Source organism: Atractosteus spatula, chromosome 3, assembly GCF_055471065.1.
Source record: "Atractosteus spatula isolate fAtrSpa1 chromosome 3, fAtrSpa1.hap1, whole genome shotgun sequence".
NCBI lineage: Eukaryota > Metazoa > Chordata > Actinopteri > Semionotiformes > Lepisosteidae > Atractosteus > Atractosteus spatula.
Genome location: NC_142708.1, coordinates 68,029,058 through 68,049,039, shown reverse-complemented (window position 1 = coordinate 68,049,039; position 19,982 = coordinate 68,029,058). Strand labels below are relative to the sequence as shown.

General features: G+C 45.6%; 1 protein-coding gene across 1 annotated transcript in view; it reads right to left on the bottom strand.

The window, feature by feature from the left end:
* Nucleotides 1-19,982, bottom strand: part of dnah2 (dynein, axonemal, heavy chain 2) — an 89,012-nt gene that overhangs the window by 39,090 nt on the left and 29,940 nt on the right. The window contains exons 25-39 of the mRNA XM_088910071.1: nucleotides 18,856-18,959; nucleotides 16,114-16,270; nucleotides 15,438-15,520; nucleotides 10,683-10,863; nucleotides 9,960-10,098; nucleotides 9,230-9,447; nucleotides 8,298-8,396; nucleotides 7,051-7,176; nucleotides 5,964-6,074; nucleotides 5,284-5,472; nucleotides 4,959-5,062; nucleotides 3,414-3,603; nucleotides 2,859-3,039; nucleotides 1,601-1,728; nucleotides 268-420 (exon numbers count right to left, since the gene is read on the bottom strand). Coding sequence (XP_088766197.1) covers nucleotides 268-420; nucleotides 1,601-1,728; nucleotides 2,859-3,039; nucleotides 3,414-3,603; nucleotides 4,959-5,062; nucleotides 5,284-5,472; nucleotides 5,964-6,074; nucleotides 7,051-7,176; nucleotides 8,298-8,396; nucleotides 9,230-9,447; nucleotides 9,960-10,098; nucleotides 10,683-10,863; nucleotides 15,438-15,520; nucleotides 16,114-16,270; nucleotides 18,856-18,959 — 2,163 coding nt within the window. The remainder of the gene's footprint in view (nucleotides 1-267; nucleotides 421-1,600; nucleotides 1,729-2,858; nucleotides 3,040-3,413; nucleotides 3,604-4,958; nucleotides 5,063-5,283; nucleotides 5,473-5,963; nucleotides 6,075-7,050; nucleotides 7,177-8,297; nucleotides 8,397-9,229; nucleotides 9,448-9,959; nucleotides 10,099-10,682; nucleotides 10,864-15,437; nucleotides 15,521-16,113; nucleotides 16,271-18,855; nucleotides 18,960-19,982) is intronic.

Here is a 19,982-nt window from a genome sequence, read left to right as displayed (position 1 = left end):
TTCAATTCTGTCCAAAAGGTCCAAAGGTCGAGAGGTCGGAGTTCCTATTTTTAAAACTATACTAATATTAATTTTTCTTATCTTGATAACAATAACATCCTTGATGTCAATAGCCTGACCTTGAGGAAAAGTGCTTTGAGGCAGTGCACTGCACGAGCATGTTCAGTTTGAAATGAAAACTAACAGATTGATTGACCCATCAATTGCTAGACAGTGGGTTGGATCAGTAAATGGATTCATCAGTGGTTTCCAGCAAACGATGCTGACCTCTTCGTCAGCGACATCGGGACGCACGCGGCGCTTCTTCCCAGCGTACCGCAGCAGCGAGGTCAGAGCGCGCAGGCCGAAGTCATAGTGATCCTGCTTGGACAGCTGCTGCATGGCCAGGGAGTAGAGGGTGAAGACCTTCTTCGCCAGCACCTGAACACCAGGGGGCAACAGAGATAGAGAGAGTTGTATATGTTTACAGTTTATGTAAATATTTTATGATATGTTTTTGTTGTAAATGTCTGTAATATGTCTGTAGACTTTGTTTATTTTTATTTTTATTTGCTTTGGCAACACTGATTGTACCCATCAGTTATGCTAATAAAGCAATTTGAACTGAAATTGAATTTAATTGAGACAGTTGTAAATGTCTGTAATATGTCTGTAGATTTTATTTTATTTTTATTTTTTGTTTCATGCAAATTTTATTTTTAATTTGCTTTGGCAGCACTGATTGTACCCATCGGTCATGCCAATAAAGCACCTTGAATTGAATTTAATTGAATTGAGAGAGAGAGGCGAGAGGAGACTGGCTTGTACTTTCACTTTGTCAGGTTAATCAAAACAACATCGAGTCTAACACGCTTATTTATATCTGTATCTCTTCCTTTTGAAAATGAAAACAACTCCATGTCTTTACAAACCGAAAAATAAAGAAATGAGGGGGGTAAAAAAATAGGAGGAGAGAGTTTTTCCACATTGTTTGTAAGAGCCATGCCGATCATGTGCTTACACAACTGCTGGGGCAATACTGCGATACTGCTGGTACTCGCTCTAGCACAGCCCGAGAGAGACTGAGAAGGAGAGACGGAGAAACAGCAGGAGGCAGAGAGTGCAGAAAGAGGGGATAAAGCGAGGGGGAGAGACTGAGAAGATGGGAAAGGGAAACCAGAGATGCTGAGGGATACACAAAGGTGGGGCATAGCAGAGAGAGAGAACATTATTCATTGTACAAGGGTAATCACAGGCTGAGAAAGCTATTGACATTCAGAATGAACAGTGTGTGAATAGAGAAATCTGTAAACCTAATGCAGTGAGACTCCAAGAACTACAGTACCACTGTCACAGCTACTTATACTCCATGCAGATTGTACCTACATAGCAAAGGCACTGGACACAGTTAGTCTATACAGGTCAGGAGGGACTCCCGCAGGGTGGACTAAACCTTTAATTGATGATCTTCCACCCTGCCTGGCTTTCACAGGAAAAACCTGCATTAAAACCCCTAGAGTTCCTGCACACTACTTTCACACAGCCGCACTCCACTTCTTCCACACAGCCGCAGACATATCCAGTCCGACGTCCCATCTCATCTGGGAGGGCGGCGGGTCACCTTGCAGTTGTTGAAGCCCTCTCCGAACAGGATGATCTCCGCGATCAGCGTGGAGTCAGGCACCACCATGGAGATAGGCCGGAACATGGACTTGAGGTTGTCAGGTAGCTCTGTGCGGCCAGCGTAGCCTGAGCGGACACAGGGGGAAAGGAGAGATGGGACCACGGGGATTTGAGGAGAAATCCTCATACAACTTGATTATGGCACGTTACAGTAAAATATACAGTGAGATACCCAAAATTATAGCACAGTACAAGCTTGGAAAAACTAAGAAAAAAAGAAAAATTGGGGCTTCTGTGTGGCTCATCTAGTAAAGGTGCTTGCCTTCACACACTATGAGCTCCATGCTCCCAGATGCTGTGGGTTCGAGCCTGGGTCACATCACTAGCCAGTGACTGGAACTTGCCAAGAGGGAAAGGGTGGGATTATTTGGGCAGGGCTCTCTCAGCCCTCAGCTACCCCAGTAGGCACTCAGTGGGTGAGGGATGTGCTCTGGGCCTCTGGGATGGAGCTGTCACACTTCTCCCCTGTCTGCAGCTGGTGTGAGTCGAGACGTGACACACACACCCCACTGCCCGCTCCTCAGTGCTGACTGGAGCACAGCAGTGTCTCGCTGACATCACGGCACGTCCCAGCACTCATGGCTGGGTGGCTTGCCAAGGGCACCAACTGTAGCTCTCCTAGCCCCGGAACGTGTCAACCGTTCATGCGCTGCTGCAGGAAGGAATCCCAGTCAGAAGAAAACCACCACAATGGAGTCCAGACAAGAAGGAATGACATCTGTACAGGAATCTTTCTCCTCTTAAGAAAGGTTACCCTGGCTGATTTCACATAGTATTTTTCACCTTTCCTGCGATTATATCGAAGCTGCACAGTCAGGGCTCAAATGAGCCATTTGCAGGTACAGTACTTTTGTGTACTGCTTAACACTTTTGCAAAAGTCATAATAAAAATACTTTCTGTTGTCCCCCCCACCCTAAGCCCAGAATTCAGGTTTCACCTGAGATGTGACAGATGACGTGAGACACATTAAGATTCTACTCAGGTCCTCAATCAGGAACCCTGATGCTGAAAAGTATTTGTTTCCCTAGTGTACTATAGACATGAAAGCGCAGTGAAGGTGCTTTAAACCTGTGGAAAGCCACAGCAGGCAGCTAGAAACCTGAACAATGAAGGTAAATTATGCTTTAGTAAAGGTGCATTCTGAGGAAGTGCCTCTGCTTCACTAGGGGACAGTGAATTTGCCACCAGCCCGTACCAGGATTCATGGTGATGAAGATGCCGCAGGACCACACCAGGCTGATGTCGCGGCCCTGAAAGACGAAGCGTGTGGCACCAGCAGACAGCGCGGACAGGATGGACAGGATCTGCTGCGCCACCACAGACAGCACCTCTATGTTGATGCGGTTGAACTCGTCAAAGCAGCCCCAGGCTCCAGTCTGCAGGGACAACCACAGGATTCATCTTTCACATCATGAAGTGCAGTGAATAATCTTTGTTGACTGTTTATTTCTTCATTCTTTAGGAGTTTATTGAACATGTCCCAGCGTTAACTAATTAATGACACAGAGGGCCTGTGTCATACACAGACAGGTTAAAGGATCTGCATCTCTTCAGATCCATACAGAGGAGACTTGATTCAAGCATTTAAAGCACACAGAGGCAGCCTAATCAATTTCATCAGGATCAACAGTGAGCGACTGACAGGGGAACACAAGTGGAAAATTTAGGACTGAGAACAGGAGGCACATCTGTACACAAAGGGCAGCGGTTGGTGGGAACAAAGTGGGAGTGATTCTCTGCCTGTGGTCACCTGTGCCAGGCCGGAGTACATGCGGCCCATGGATTTGAAGTCCAGCCCCTCGGAGCAGTTGACCACGATGACGTACATGCCCAGAGCCTTGCCCAGGTCCTTCACCGTCTCGGTCTTGCCGGTGCCAGCCGGGCCCTTCGGCGAGCCGCCGCGGTGCAGGTGCAGGGCTGTGGTGAGGGTCATGTAGCACCTGCACGGGCAGAGACACGACAACTCTCCTGCTCGCACTGGCCTGCTAAATCCTGCCAGCTTAAACATTAGAAAAGGTTATGTTGTGAAAAGGTTATAGTGCACATTGCAGCCTTACAGCACTGGGGCCCTAGGGTGCTATCAGTATGGAGTTTCTGTGTTCTCTCCATGTTCGCGTGGTTTTCCTCCCCGCCGTACAAAAATCTACAGGTAGGCTAACTGGCTTCTGGGAAATTTGGCCCTGGTGTGAGTGTGTGTGTCTGTAAGTGCCCTGCAATTGATTTCTCATCCCATCCAATGTGTAACCCGCCTTGCGCCCATTGCTTGCCAGGATAGGCTTTGGGTCCCCCAGGAGCCTGAATGGGAGGAAGTGTTTAGAAAATGGATGGACAGATGCATGTGCAGGAGTAGTGGAAATGGCCCAGTGTGTGGTATATCGAATGGTTCCCGAGGACTGCAAATCAGGAACAGGCCAGATCTTTACCTTAGAGTGCTGTGCTGTGGGAGAGACAGCTGATACAGCTGTCCTCCCAAGAGGCTGCGATTGTCAGTGCACTTAGTCCTGTTCCATCTCTGAACATATCATCAGACCTGGCTAACATATCAATTCAGACAGCCTTGAGGATTTACAAGCTGGTGGATTAGGAACTAACCAACAGGAATCCCATTCCAAGTCACAAGGAACTACTGAGCAGCTGTCCCCATCTCATCAAAATCTGCATTGGTGAACTGCTGTTGGTTGAGTGGGACCATGTAATCAGGGACATCTACAGGTGAACATACAGTACAGCACAATTGAACTGCGGTGGCAGAATATTGCAGATATAATGGCAGCGGGAAGTGGAACAATCCACAATTAAAGGCAATCTCTAATTTTTGGTAGTTATTGCTGTATCTTCTACTTCACCAAACATATGTGAGAGATAGAACCAAGGAAAAGAAAAAGAATACCAGTATAAGAAAGAGTGCGGAGACAAAGAACTTGTTCTCTGCTCTTAGAAAAGAGACTAATTTATCACTTCCTAGTACTCATTATAATGATTCTCTAATTGTTGTCTTCTGTTTTCTGTGTTAAAGTACTGTAAGTTGTCTTTACTTTTTCTACCTCCAGAGAATGTGAGGCTGTTGATCAAACTTGAAAGAGCTTGATGAGGGGAAGGAGAAATGGAGAGAGAGGAGTATGGGAAAGAGAGGGGAGAAGGGAGTGAGAACGCACAGGCTGATGAGAGGTAGAGAGAGAAGGGAGAGAGAGACTTGGACAGACAGAAGTAAGGCAGGCAGAGATGCAGAGGAGAATGAAACAGAAATGTAAAGAGGAAGAAGGAGAGCTGAAGAGTGAAAGACAGATTGAAATACCTGTCAGTGAGGGGGGTAATGACCAGGCGGCCAGAGTTCCCCAGATATTCATATCCATAGGGGAAGTGTGTGTTGGTCTGTCTGATGATGCAGTCATCTTCATCCTGTGGAGAACAGGAAACTGCTGAGCACAGTAGGGCTTGACAGGGGGAGGGAAGCTGCTGTTTCCTTTCAGGAGTTTCAATGCCAGATCTGTTCCAGAACATCCCAGCCACCCCTTTGTGCAGCCACCTGCTTAACTATTATAAGTGATTCCTGTCTGCTCAGCATGTATTGAAGATCTGTGGTTATCCATCTACTCTCTGTCCAGGCGGCTGTACTGTACCTTGTCCCAGTAGAGTCGCAGCTGACAGAGCCAGTCAAAAGAGGTGACATCACAACAGCCAGACTTGGCCAGCCGGTCGATGACATCACGGGCGTGGACCTCCACCGTCACCAGGGCGACAATCTTTAAACGCATTATCTTGGACAGGTTTCCCCGAATGGCCTCTGAGTACTTGTGCAGCAGGGACACCTAGGGACAGGCATGTGAAAACACAAGTTCTTTTATCACAGGGATGTCCTGCAGGGCTTAGTCCTTCAGATTCATTAGGCAGCCTTCAATTGGTCAGGGAGCAGAGATCTGGAAAGCAATCTGTTCGAAGCCAGTCAAGTCACTCAGAGCTTAGTGAAAGCCAGACGACTCATGGCTCTGTGGGACTGGAGCTACAGACATCTACTGTTGAGTTCACTTCCATGTTCATACAGACACAGCATTCACAAAGGATTCTGATACACTTTTAAATTATTGCAACACTTACAGTACACTAACTACAAAAACTGTGTAGGATTGTCAATGCTGAAGTGGATGGGCTGTTGACATTTCACTCAAGAGATCTACGTATAATTCATAGCTCTTGACTCTTAACTCTAAACGCACTGTATTTCAGGATATGAGCGATCTGTGTGATGTTGCAGTATTTAAACTGAACAAAAGTGTGATTATTGCATCGTGCTGAAGCACACCTGTTTCTTCTTCATGACCTTGAGGGCATTTTTGTCAGCCCTCTCCTTGCTGGTGAGTAGGGACTTGGTGACATCTGTGGTCCACTGGATCTGGCTGGCTGTGATCAGCATCTAAGATTAAAGACCACACACAGGTAGGATCAGATCACAGGTAAGACCTAAGAACAGCTCTTTTACGATTTGTTTTGGTTACAAAAGCTAGGAGCCTCCTCATGGGGAGATATTAGGAGGATCACAGAACAAAAATGGGATAGCAATTAAAAAGGCAAACAAAATGCTGGGATATACAGTTAAAAGCATACAATTTAAATCAAGGATGCTATGCTAAAAATTGTATAATGCACTAGCAATGCCTTATTGCGTAAAATTGTGGTCACCATGTTATAGAAAGATAATGCTGTTGAAGACTCCTGGGCTCAAGGGAATGTCCTGTGCTGAAGAAACTGAACAGTTCTAGTCTTGAGCAGAGAAGAGTTAAGGGGGAACTGATACAAATACTCAGAGCCCGTGACAAAGTCAACCCAACAGACTTCTTCAGAATGAACAGCAGAAACTATTGAGGGAGTGGATTAGAAACCAAGATCATGAGAACATGAGGTACCTCTTTAGTCTATGAATTGTGGGAGTATGGAAAAAGCTACCCAGCTCTGTTTCTGAAGCTGACGAGGTCTGTGCAAAAGCAGGAGCAGATCAGTGGACAGAGCAGTCAATTCTGGTAAATAATCTAGTTCTTTTTAAGATACTTCCTTACTTTTACATTGACAGGAAGACTAGAGTAATGATCTAGTCGCATGTGCTCAGACCTCAGAAGCTCAGCAAGGTGTGGCCCAAGAGATGCCCAATGCCTCCATAGAGAATCAAGTTTTGTTAGTGGAAGTTGTTCTTTCCACTGGACAAGAATTTGCAAAGAAGAAACGCCCCAGCATGGCAACAGGGGACATTGTGCTATAGAAGGTGTTAAACTGTCCTTCTATTAAACTGTTGTCAGGATGTTAAACTGGCACCCTGAGTACCTGGTCAATAAAAAGCCCCCGACTCTGTCCATAAGAGTAGGGGTTTCAATCCCAGGGGAGGGGTACTGACGTACCTGCCCAGGCCAGTCCTTCACCCACTTGTCCCTCTTCCCTGACATCTTCTTCAGAGCGAGGCGGCAGTTCTTCAGGCTGTCCTTGAGGGTCCAGCGCATTGTCCGCTCCACGTCACACAGCCAGGCCTGTGCAGAACAGTGTGTGATCAGACAAGCAGCTATCTCTTGTCACAGCTGGGACTGCTCATGGGCAACAACGTCTCCGCAGCAGAATTTGCTATTAAACATGAGCTTAAACCAGAATGGGACAGCCCAAATTAATCCTGGGAGAGGAGACATTGTGCTCTGTCTTACCAGGACAGATGTGAACCGCAGTTCACACGTTTAGCTGGAACATGTACAGCATAGGTGTGAGCCAGACAGTGTCTTCATGAAATCTTACCATTTAGACTTGCATGGTAAATTTAGTTTTACAGTCTGAGTTGGACTTTACCATTTGTTTGATATGCTTTGATATGCTTTTACCCTCATCTCACAGTGCTTTACTACACCTTACTCTGCTTTTATTACAGTGGGACTGCTGCACTACACCTTACTCTGCTTTTATTACAATGTGAAAGGTTTACTACACTTTACTCTGCTTTTATTACAATGGGACTGCTGTACTACAGTACAACTTACTCTGCTTTTATTACAGTGGGACTGCTGTACTACACCTTACTCTGCTTTTATTACAGTGGGACTGCTGTACTACACCTTACTCTGCTTTTATTACAATGGGAAAGGTTTACTACACTTTACTCTGCTTTTATTACAATGGGACTGCTGTACTACAACTTACTCTGCTTTTATTACAGTGGGACTGCTGTACTTCACCTTACTCTGCTTTTATTACAGTGGGACTGCTGTACTACAACTTACTCTGCTTTTATTACAGTGGGACTGCTGTACTACACCTTACTCTGCTTTTATTACAATGGGACTGCTGTACTACAACTTACTCTGCTTTTATTACAGTGGGACTGCTGTACTACACCTTACTCTGCTTTTATTACAATGTGAAAGGTTTACTACACCTTACTCTGCTTTTATTACAGTGGGACTGCTGTACTACACCTTACTCTGCTTTTATTACAATGTGAAAGGTTTACTACACCTTACTCTGCGTTTATTACAATGGGACTGCTGTACTACACCTTACTCTGCTTTTATTACAATGGAAAAGATTTACTGCACCCTACTCTGCTTTTATTACAAAAGGACTGCTTTACTTAATTTCCTGTGCCCAGTACATCAGTAACACTGACCTCCACAGGTCCCTCCAGCAGGACAGGGTGTGTGAACTCCACATACTCCCCATCCGCAGAGAACATCCCACAGGCTTCGGACTTGAGACTGATCCCCATCTGGAACACAAGAGGGCAGTGTTTCAGAGAGAGTTTGAGTGTGTCACACACATTGCAGAGTTCCTTGCTCAGGTTATCTTTCTACCTGAGCTTGAGTTCACTTAATCAACTAGTGACTTAATTGGTCTTAAACACTAGTGTTTTCAAGTCTTAAGCCACTGAGGGTAGGGTCTAATGTTTCACATAAAAACTGCAGGGCTGTGGCTCTCCAGGCACAGGGGTGTAGAGCACTGATGCACTGTGTATGTGTGTCCTTCTCTGTTCCAGGTCAGTTCTGCAGATTTGATAGCTCTTGACTTCCCACGTGAGAGAAAGTGCATGCATCAGTTTGCCTTTCTCTTACAAAAGTTCACCCTGGCTAGTTTACTTAAGTATATTAAAGTGCGCTAGTTAAAATTCCCGATAAGAATCACAAATCAAACATAGGAATTGTGGTGATGGGAAGCAATGACTTGGCTAGTGTTAAGCATTCTTTGTTAGATTCTGCATCAGAAGCTTTCCAAACCTTTCCATTATACAGGGAGGTTACACATTTTCAAAACCTCAGTTTCTTCATATCAAGATGCAATTTGCTGTTGTCACAGGTTGTCTGTACTTCATCTGTGATTTTACCACAGTTTTGCTGTGGACTAATATAGGAATAGCCTGCAGGAAACACGCCTGAGAGGACAGGACTCCCCCATGGATGAGGCGATGGTCACAGGGTTGCTCCTGCTATTTATACAACTGTGTGGATGAAACAACAGTGTCCTTGCCGCTGCTGCACTGCCCCCTATACCCCGACACACTGGTACTTGTGCAGTCTGCGTGCGCGTCTCTGTGCAGTTCAGCACCTTGTTGATCTTGAGGCTCTTGATGTTGTCGAAGCACTTCTTGAGGTGAGGCTGAACGGCCTCGGGGCGCCGCGACTGGCCCAGGATCTCCAGCAGGTCATCGTTGGACAGGAAGTAGAAGCGCGGGAAGATCTGCCTCTTGGTCTCCAGGTACGTGTCCAGGGTCTTCTGGATCTCCTCCAGCTTTGAGTTCATCTCGGACAGCTTCTCCAGGAGGCCTGGGGGGGGAGAGAGGGAGTGGGAAAGTGGAGGAGGTTAAGGAAAATAAAATTGAGAAGGAATAAAAAATGAAGGAAGGAGTATGCATTAGATAAATACAGTATATACACACTGTTAGGCCTTTATTTCTTCCCTTATGTCTCCCCCCTCCTGCCCAATCTCCCCCTGCTCTCTGACTACTCTCCCATCTCTTCCTACTGCTCCTCTCTTACTCTGCTCCCTAATTGCTCTCCCATCACTTCCTGCTGCTCCTCTGTCCCTCTGCTCACCCTCTCCATTACCTCCTACAGCTCCTCTCTCCCCCTGCTCTGTGATTACTCTCCCATCACTTCCTGCTGCTTCTCCCTTCTTCTGCTCTCTGATTGCTCTCCAATCCCTTCCTGTTCTCCTCTTTCTCCTCCTCCTCTCTGATTGTTTCCCCAGCTCATCCTGCTGCTCCTCTCTCCTCCTCCTGCCCAGTCTTCCCCTTGTCGTACTCTGATTGCTCCCCTCCCTGTCACAGTCTCCTCACCAGGATGGTGTGTTCCTCTCAGGGCATTGTTGTCTTTGTTCAGCCGGTCCATGATCTCCTTCCAGCTGGTGTTGATGTCGTCAAACTCTGCTGACTCTCGTGGCAGCTGCTTCCGAATGTCCTCTCCCAGGAATATGTTCTGCCAGACAAGGGACAGAGAGGAATGGGAGGAAGAAGAGTGCTTGAGTCAAACACAGATCTGCTCTCTAGAGTTCTGTTCATCCAGGTTTTCAGCCCACTATTTCTCTCTGCTTCTCCATAGTGAAACAGAAACCCCAGACACAAAAAAGAGTGGACTTGACACAAAGACGGCACACACTGGGGTTGTTCAACTGGGCTCAGGCACTCTGAGATAATGCGTTTTAGTGTTTCATTAATGGAAACGTCTGCACTGAAGTAAGCGATTATCTATTGTCCTGTAACAATGTTCTGAATATGTTATTATGTCAACAACAACAATAATAAAATTATTATTATTATTATTTAGTTATAAAACACACTATTTAGTTGGGGGTCCAAGCATTTTAGTCATTGAGTGCACTATGTCTCAATATACATATACATCTAAAGAGCAGAGGGGTGGTCACTTCAGCTATGGGTATTCCTGATTGGTATTGAAACTCAAACAAAGATGAAAAAATCTTGACCCGTTGATCTGAATAAGTCTTTTAAAGTATTTGACTAATATCAAAGCCCAGAGGACCTCTGGCCATGACCCCTAACCTCCAAGTACATCCACTGCCTCTGCACTGTGAGGATCATCTCGATGACCTCCAGGATGAGTGACAGGCCACGCTCCCAGCGGTCCACCTCCTTCTCGAAAGCCTTGACAAAGCGGGAGGCCTTCATGGTGGACAGGGTCACCTGGTTATCCTCCAGGGCCTGGAAGACCTCCTCTGTACCCCTGCACACAAAATAACAGTGACCACAGGAGTGAAAAATGAACTCCTTCAGGATCAGCAGTGAAACACGAGACAGGGGTCACTAATGGAATTCATCTGAGAGAGAACAGGGGACAGATCTTTACACAGAGGGTGGTTGGTGACCAGCTGTACTGTTGGAGCTGATTTCCTAGGATTTTCGAGAAAAAGCTGGATGTGTACCTCAGGTCAAATGGCTTCTAGCAAACTAAATGTGCCAAAAGGCCTCTTCTCATCTGTGCGTTCTCATGTGCTTATGTGTTATTTAAATACAATCTCAAAACAAACATGGAAACTGGGCAAGTGCAGCTTCAGCTGAGACCTGCCTAAGAGCCCCAGTCTGCAGAAGGAAAGCTGCAGAGCTGGTTCTCAGTTCTTTCCATTGGTACAGCTACAAAGAGTAATGCAACAATACTGGAGCTCTTCATTTTCTCTCTTTAGCTTGATATTTTTCAGCACTAGCTTTCTCAGAGAGGCAGGGGTATGTGAGGGAAGGGGGTGCTACTGAAAAGCGTATGTGGTTAAATCAGAGGACCCAAGCTGCATTTCTCCAAAGCCAGTGCGTGCTCAAAGAATCAAATGGACCCAGTCACGACAAAACACCACCTTCAGGAAACCTTCACTCTAAAAGCACCACTTTCATTGCTTTTTTGTGTAAAAAGTCAGAAATCTTAGGAGCTAATTGCTTAATAATGCTAGAAAAATCACAAAAGAATGAGCACAGGACTGCAAGACTGCAGGCAAACTCTCAAAGTTGATTTTAGAATCTTAGAGAAAAGCTCAGAAAGAGAACATGATTTAAAAAGCTTGCTCCAACATGCTTTTTTACCTCTGATAAATTTCTTAGAGAACAATTCCTATAAAAGCAAGAGCTCATACATGAGAATTAACCTCAGTGTCTCTGCTCTCAGGGGAGCAGAAATTTGTTCCTGTTCTAATACATCTGTCTTCCTTGAGATATCATATTTTATAGAGGCTTTTTCAGAAAGTTAACGGAGAAGGAATCATTACAGCTGGGAGTAAAAGAAAAGCAGAGTCCTCATCAGAGAACTATAACAACTGAGAAATCAGGGAAACGTGAAAACTGGAATTAGGAAAAGGACTCGTGAGGCCTAAAGGACTAACACATGCTTTTCAGGACTGAAAAGGTCTGCCTTAATTGGATAACAGCCAAAGAGAGACAGGTCTTTTGCAGAAGGAGCTAACTGGCCAAGTGATGATTGTGGGCAGTTCAGACATGTAGATTCTTATTGACCAATCAATAAACAAATCAGCCCTCCCAGCAGAGCGCCTGCAGCTCAGCGGAGCTAGAGCACACCCTTCGCAAACGAGGCCCGATTGCGCTGACTGCAGCAATTAGTGTACATTCCTTTTATTTTTCGCTCCAAGCTTCTGCGCCTCTCGACTACAAGAGCATCATTCGTTTTCAAAATCCTGGAAGGCATTGACAAAAAGTCAGCTGCGAGGACATTAACAGGAATTTGGGTTCAGCAGTGAAACAGGGGCCTGAGCTGATAGGTGGAAACTAAGAACTGCCTTGAGACGTGAGAGCAGAAAGTTCTTCTTTACACTGAAGGGTGGCAGATGTCTGGAACTAGCTGCCCATCTCCATTAACATCCCCAAAGCACTCTCTACAGGGTATTTAATGGTATTTGAAGTCCTTGGATCAATGAGCTACCAACAACATAGGAAGCAAGACGGGATGAGTGCAGCATCTCTTGTGTGTGACCCATCTTCCCTTACTCTCCCTGCTCCCCTGTGGAAGGGCCCATACTGTACTGTGCACATTTTGGGTTGATGCTGAAAAAGGATCTCAAAGAGTCTCTCCTCTTGATTAAATACAGCCAGCTGCTCACAACTCCTAAAATAGAATCCTTGACTTAAATATTTATTATGTCTTCTTAGCAAAACAAGCATTCCCAGGTTTAGTGCTCTGGTTTCCTGCATTCTATATCATTACAATTACAACCCGAATTTACTCTCAGGTCAGGCTCTTGCTGTTAGCCACCACCACGCCAACACACACGCATGGGCATAATCCCAAAAGAATTACTCCTCGGGGTTGAAACGCATGGGGGAGAAGGAAAATTTGGATAATCAGGACCATTTGAAAACTCTTATGTGCCTCCCAGATTTGGCCTCTTCCATTATTCAAGGATGACGACTTCAAAATAAAGGAAAACTGGGATCCCCTTTCTTTGTTTACTGTAGGCACTTACTGCATATTTACTAAATCAGTTTTGCTAGCTAGATGATAATTGAATTGGGCCGTAGGTCCAGTTTTAATCCTTAGCAGATGGCTCCAGGAATCCCATATTCCCCAGCATAGCCAGAGCTAACCTGCAGAATAGGGTGCAATACCACTTACACCGCTGGGTGGCGGTGTTGCACTGTGTTTCCCGCCATGTTCCTCTGCCTCCTTGTTCTTTTTGTTCTCAGACCACACCAATTCACAACGAGCTTCTCAGAAAGCTTACAAAAGCCTGCTCTCATTATATCTTTCTTCCCTGGAAGAGCCTATGAGCTTTACAGTAAGCCTCGGGTCAACACGCGAGTAAATAAAAGCAAACGTTCAAAACCTCCTTAAGAGAGAAAGGAAGAGAGGGCTTTCTTTAACATGAGCAAAACACCACTCCTGAAAGGTGGAGCAGTATTTACAAGAGAGAGGTTTACAAGAGTGGTGACGGCAGTGTCCATCTGTCTGATCACTTCAGTCTTGCACACAGTTACATCTAGGCTCATTGTGGAAGACATTACTGGTTATTGATGGATAATGGTGTTTGAAAATTAGGAGGTTTTATTTTTTACTGAAATGACTGTAAAGTTGCAAGTTATGCTACATCTTTCATGAGGCTGAAACTTTTTAAAACAATTGTATAGAAGTCTGTTAGTACAGGAGTAAAATGGGTTTTTTTTTTAAAAGGGGTTTCAAACTGTAAACCATCCTATGCCCAACCGCATGTCTCCGAAAATAAACTCACAAAAATCACAGAATCTGATAGTTGTTCCTCGTTTTGAAACACACTTTGGACTGAGGAGTTGCAGGAAAAACAACCAATTGCATCTTCCACACAAAGAACATGCTGTTTGCGACAGAGGCTGGGAGAGATCGAAGGAGACCTGGAGCCGATCCTCAGTTTAACTTGAGTGACGAGAGGTTTTTTACCAAAACGCAGCCTCCTCCAGAAGAGGATTTAAACTTCTATATATAGCTGTAGTGATTGGCACGCAAGGCCCTTTTAAGATTTGTTGTGAGCGTGCTATTTCTGTAGCGCACACACATTCCAGGTTGCCGGAGGCTGACGCGAAGCCCGGGGCTGACAGCTCTTCAGAAGGACAGGGGCTCTTTCTGTCACACTCGGAAAAGTGCTCTATTCAAAGAGCCACCTTTAAAAAAATAAACCCTGGGATTAACTTCAGGCTTGACAGAAAAAGCTCTTCTGGGCTAAAGAGAGGTGTAAACTATTCATTTGTTCGTTACTTATTTTGCATGTCTTAGTAGCTACAGTATGAATTTCTCCCCTTCCTGTCCCGTTCTCTCTTTGTCCTTGCCTCTCTCTTGCAGTGCCCATTCCTCCTTCGCTCTTCCTCTCTCCCTCTCTCATCTCACTCTTTCTGACTTGTCATATTCAGCAGTAAAGAAAGATGTAATTGGATTATCTAACATAATGTCTCAGAATGTGTTTTTAAATAAGGACACGGAGAGTCTGCAGAGTACCAGTGTCCTGATTATCGGCAGCAGCATCCCTCAATAAAACAGCCCGACAGCAGAATAATGTCTGAGTTTTTCTTTCTGTCTGAAATAAATGGATAGCTCACCATGTGTTCTTAACAAATTCTGACTAACAACACCACGGGTGCTATTCACAAAATGTTTGAGAGGAGCACTGGAGGAGAACTGATGCTGTTTTTCACAACGCATTTCCTATTTATGAGTCTCCAGAGGGCTCTAGCAGGGTGCTTCAGAGCTGTTTTCTGATCTCTTCAACTTAAGTTCAACTTGATTTATAGCTCCGCATTTGAATAAATACAGACTACATTGTGGTTTCACTATCTAGGCAATGAGAATCTACACTATCCAGAATACGTTGTCTGTTTCTACAGCACATTTTTTAACACAGCTCCACTTTGAAATACATAAGAAGGAGAAACATAAATTAGACTCCTTTTACATGTCTGATCCAGTTCAGGTTGTACTGGCTGCAGGGCTCTTTTGTACTGATGAAGGAGGGAATGGCTACATTTACTTCAATTGTCACTCCACACATACTTCTGTCTGTGCACATTTACTCAAAGAAATTCAGCCCCTGGTACAGGGCACAGTAAAAACCTGAAGTGGATTAGACATCTTTGCAATTGGAGTCTGTCTGATCTGACTAAAAGTTTGTAGTGGATTAGACTACTTGCCATGGGAAGCTGGCTGATAAGACTGTAAAAACCTGGAGTGGATCAGATTGCTGTGCAATGGGAGTCTGGCTGATAAGACTGTAAAAGCCCAGAGTGGATCAGTCTGATATGCCATGGGAATCTCCACACAGTTTCCACACAGGTTCCTACCTCAGCCTGTGATGGCCTTTGTCTTTGTAGGGAGCAATGTCCAGGAAAGTCTCCTCCCAGGTCTTTGCTATGCCTTCCAGGGCCTGTAAGCAGCAGAGAAGCAGAGGAAGAACTTTGGGAAATGACAGAAAATACAGCCAGACAGGGAATGGCTGGACAGAACAGTTTAAAAAACACTTTCCTGCAGGAAAAAAATGAAAAATGTGAGCAAGCTAGTCTTCAAGCAAGCAATGTATTTAGACTTTTTTAATTTTGCACAGTGATTGGTAAGTGGACTGCACTAAGATTAAGGATTTGAGTTCTTTAGAAAATCAATTTCTTAGCTATTCGAACAAATCTTGTTGTGGTAACCTGGGTGATCAGACACCACTGCACTGAGCAACAAGACAAAAATATGCATAATTCATACAGGAGAGAGTAACTCCACAGAAAGTGTGCTGGCAGTCGGAATTTCCCTGGGATTTGCTGGCCCTAAGAGAGGAGTGTCATAGCTGGAAAGAATTAAGCAGTGTATCGATTTTCACTCACACTGCATTTTAATGCTCAGAACAGAAGAAAGCTAATGGCAAGAACAGGCCTCTAGGCCCGTCAGCACTCGCCAGCCCCTCTACACTAAGTGCTTCCTTCTCTCGCGCAGCTAAGCTGGGCTCCCTCCTGTGCCAGCCTCCAGCTGTACCTGCTCAATGGACAGCTCCTTGCTGGCAGCCGCCGAGATCTCGCTGATCTTGTCTGCGTGCTGGTCCAGGCCCAGTTGCACAATTTTCTCCAGGGTGAAGTCCGCACTGGTCTGGTCGAACGAACGCTGCACCTCATACTTGATCTGGTTCCAGTGCCTATCAGACGAATCAGTCATCGGTTTCATTCGTGTTCATTCCTCCCCTTTGAACATGACACCCTTTGTCAGGGTTTCCAAAGAGCAATCTTCTAAGTGCTCATCTATGACAAATGATTTCTATAATTTTTCCCCTTGTATAATTCTGTGTGACTGATATTTTTTAACATAATTTTATCTGCCGAGCCACCACTGGACCAATAGTGCAATTCTGGCTGATACAGTCCTGGTATTGATGTAACATCATAATAATTCCTTTATGCTGTTCTGAACACTCCACTCAGAGCGCTTCACAGGTAATGGGGACTCCCCTCCACCACCACCAATATGCTGCCCCACCTGGATGATGTGACGGCAGCCACAGTGCTCACCACACACCAGCTCTCAGTGGGGAGGAGAACAGACTGATGAAGCCAGTTCAGAGAGGGGGATTATTAGGAGGCCATAACTGGTAAAGGCCAGGGGGAAATTTGGCCAGGCCATTTTCTTTTTGAGAAACACCTAAGGATTTTTAATGACCACAGCAAGTCAGGACCTCAGTTTAATGTCTCATCCAAAGGATGGCACCTTTTTACAGTATAGTGTCCCCATCATTATACTGGGGCATTAGGCCCCACACAGACCGCAGGTTGAGCGCCCCCTGCTGGCCCCACTAACACCTCTTCCAGCAGCAGCCTTAGCGTTCCCAGGAGGTCTCCCATCCAGGTACTGGCCAGGCTCACACCTGCTGAGCTTCAGTGGGCTGCCAGTCGTGAGTTGCAGGGTGATATGGCAGCTGGCAGTTTTCCAGCTGGAATGGCAGTCGTGAGCACATGGCAACTCTCGACTGCCATTCCAGCTGGAAAACAAACCATCTCTAAATGCATAAAGTCATCAATCTGACCCACCCGGATAGAACCAACTCTGTCTATAGGAACCAACACTGTCACCTCTATCGAGCTTGACGGTGCAACTCTGGTGATGTGAGTAATTTGGAGAGCAAGTGTGCCCAGACAGAAGAAGCAGATACAGCTGCCCATGTCCTGGCTCACTAACACTCAAATGCCATAGTTAACATCTCGTAGCTGCAATGGCTGAGGCAACCCTAAAGGCTAGGGGAACCGGGGTGTTGGCTGTTTTAACTGTTCAGGGAGACTGGCTGCATTGTAACTGGGAGTGTTTTGTTCATTACTCAAGAATGTGCTTCCCAGAAACAGAAAAAACAACTGACCTTGAAGAGCCCATCTTAGGAGAGCAGCTGCTTTTTTTGTACATTATGTAGTATGCAGGATATTGCATACACTGGTATTTTTTTACATAACAGGTCCGCAAGTATTCATAAGGATCCAGACTCTAACTCTGGCACACATTGTGACAAATGATTCCTTCTGGGACATCAGCCAATCTCTTTATTTATGTTAACATAACACATTGTTAGAACAGTACAATCTCCAATAAAAGAAATCCAATTAGTTTAGAAATTCTCATTAAATAGCACAAATTCATGTCATAAAAATATAGGCAGAAGCACAAAAGTCCGTGTTTCATATCTGCCCTCCTCTGCCACATCGATCACTTTGTGCAAACACTCAGTAAACTCTCTGGCTCAATCCAAAGCGCCAGTTCTGACTCAAAGAGTGTTTTGTTCAATTGCTGCCCCTAAACCCCCTCCCACCTAGTGGTTTTAATATGGAAAAACAACATTCTGAAGGCCTGGTCAGATGAGTGAAAGGGGAGCCCACAGCAGATTTCTGCATGCCTCCATCATCCTGATCTTACTACTAACAGCCATGAGGCAGCTAGACGAGATCAGGCCAGCCTGTTGAGCCTACAGCTGTGTAACCTCTGTGTAAACACTCCAATACAGCATGGGTGGTCAAATACTGGAGGAATATTAACAGTTACTGAACGGGGTGTAAGCTGGAATGGATGGGAAGAGTGGGTATTTGACTGCTTCTACAAAAGAGAGGCAGGCAGGGAGAGAGAGAAGCTGCATTCACAAAACTGTGATTGTGAGTCCTGCTGACAGAGCCCCCTGGAACTGACGCGAGATCGAGAGGGACAGCAGCCAGAGGGCCGGAGAAACAGCAGGCACAGCCCAGAAGAGGCTGGATAAGCCAAGCAGGAGACAGCAAGAACACAACAAGGAAAAGGCTCAAAAAGTCATGATCAACGCAATGTGAATGAGAAGAGCTCAGCTGTTATTTTTTCCCAGATTTAGTTTTGTCTTTTGTGGGTTTACTCTGAATGAAGTATGGCTATTTCTTTTTTGTTTTCTGTTTCTAAACATTGCCTGTCTCTTTCTATTTACAGAAAGTTTCAACCTTCCTTGTCTGAGTGTTAGCTGGCGGCATGTTGGCAGGCTGACCAGCCACAGCCAGGATTAAATCTAAACTTCAGAGCTCCTGCAAGTTACACATCTACTAGCTTGTCACAGGCCTCTGCTTTCTTCCCAGTCAAGCACATTGCTTGCAGTTGGAGACCTGCAGAAAAGACTTGGCTTTGATCCCGTCTTTCACCTTTTTATCAGATTATCGACTTTTCCATGTTTGCCTGGGATTCAGTTTACGACGAGCATTTCCGGACCCCAGGGCAGCTCCGCCCTACCTCTCCCTCATGGCCTGGTTACTCAGGTCGGAGATGAGCGGCACGGTCCTCTTGAACTGGTCGATCTTGCTCTTCGAAGAGTCCACGATCTCCCACTGCTTATTCTGGAGGGACACGCAATCAGGGAAATGCAGGTCAGAACTTCTGCTCAGTGGTGTGACCCATTTCACTTGGTTTTCAGAACATAAGAAACTCACAAATGAGAGTAGACCTTTCTGCCCATCCAAACTGTTTGGGTTCAGGGGTTAATTGATTGGAGGAACTTTTAAATGAAAAAAGCTTGGGTATGGCTGGGTTACTTGTTCCAGACTCCCACAACCCTTTGTGCAAAGAAAGGCCTTATGTGTGTATGTGTGAGGGGTTCCTGTGGGGTTCCTCCGGTACAGTACTCCATTTACAGAGCAGCCCGAGGCCAAAATGTGATATCCCCCAATTGCAGCCAATGTGACAAGGATTTCCCTGGTGGTGGAACACAGTCTGGTAGGCTTAGGAGGGCAACAGCGCCAGCCTGTGCCTTTGAGCATGCAGTGGTATCAGTGAGAGCACCATCACTCCTCTAATTAAAACTGAATCCATTGTGGGGTGATATGAAGCTTACCTGAAGCTTTGCATTGTCATCAGTGTGAGATGAGTAACATCTTCAATTGGCCTTAGCTGACCTGTATAACACTGCGGAACTGGCAGCATTCCACGTGACAAAAGGCTCTGCATCTCTACAAAAGGGTCTTACTCTGTACAACCGCCCATCCCGAATTCAATACACAAAAAATCCAAAAGAATTGATAACTCCGAAGTTTTTTAAAAAATGGGAGAGGCTGGATTGCACGAGTTTTAATAGACAGTGTGAACTGTCCTCAGTCCCCCCGTTCTGGTTTAAATGGTGAACCAATGGTGATCCACAACTGTTAAATCCTAAGCTGGGGCTTTGTGCAAAAGGACACTCGAGATTTTAAAAGCATGCAGAGAGCAGGTAGAGGACCTGTGAAGTCTTCCTGCTTCATCAGTACAAGACTGCAGCAGTTGGAATGGATCAAGGTGCTGTGCACTAGGAGTCTGCTGCCCTGAGCCCGTGAGGATCTAACATGACAGCGATGCTCAGCCAGTTGCGCTGACCCTGGGGTCAGTGA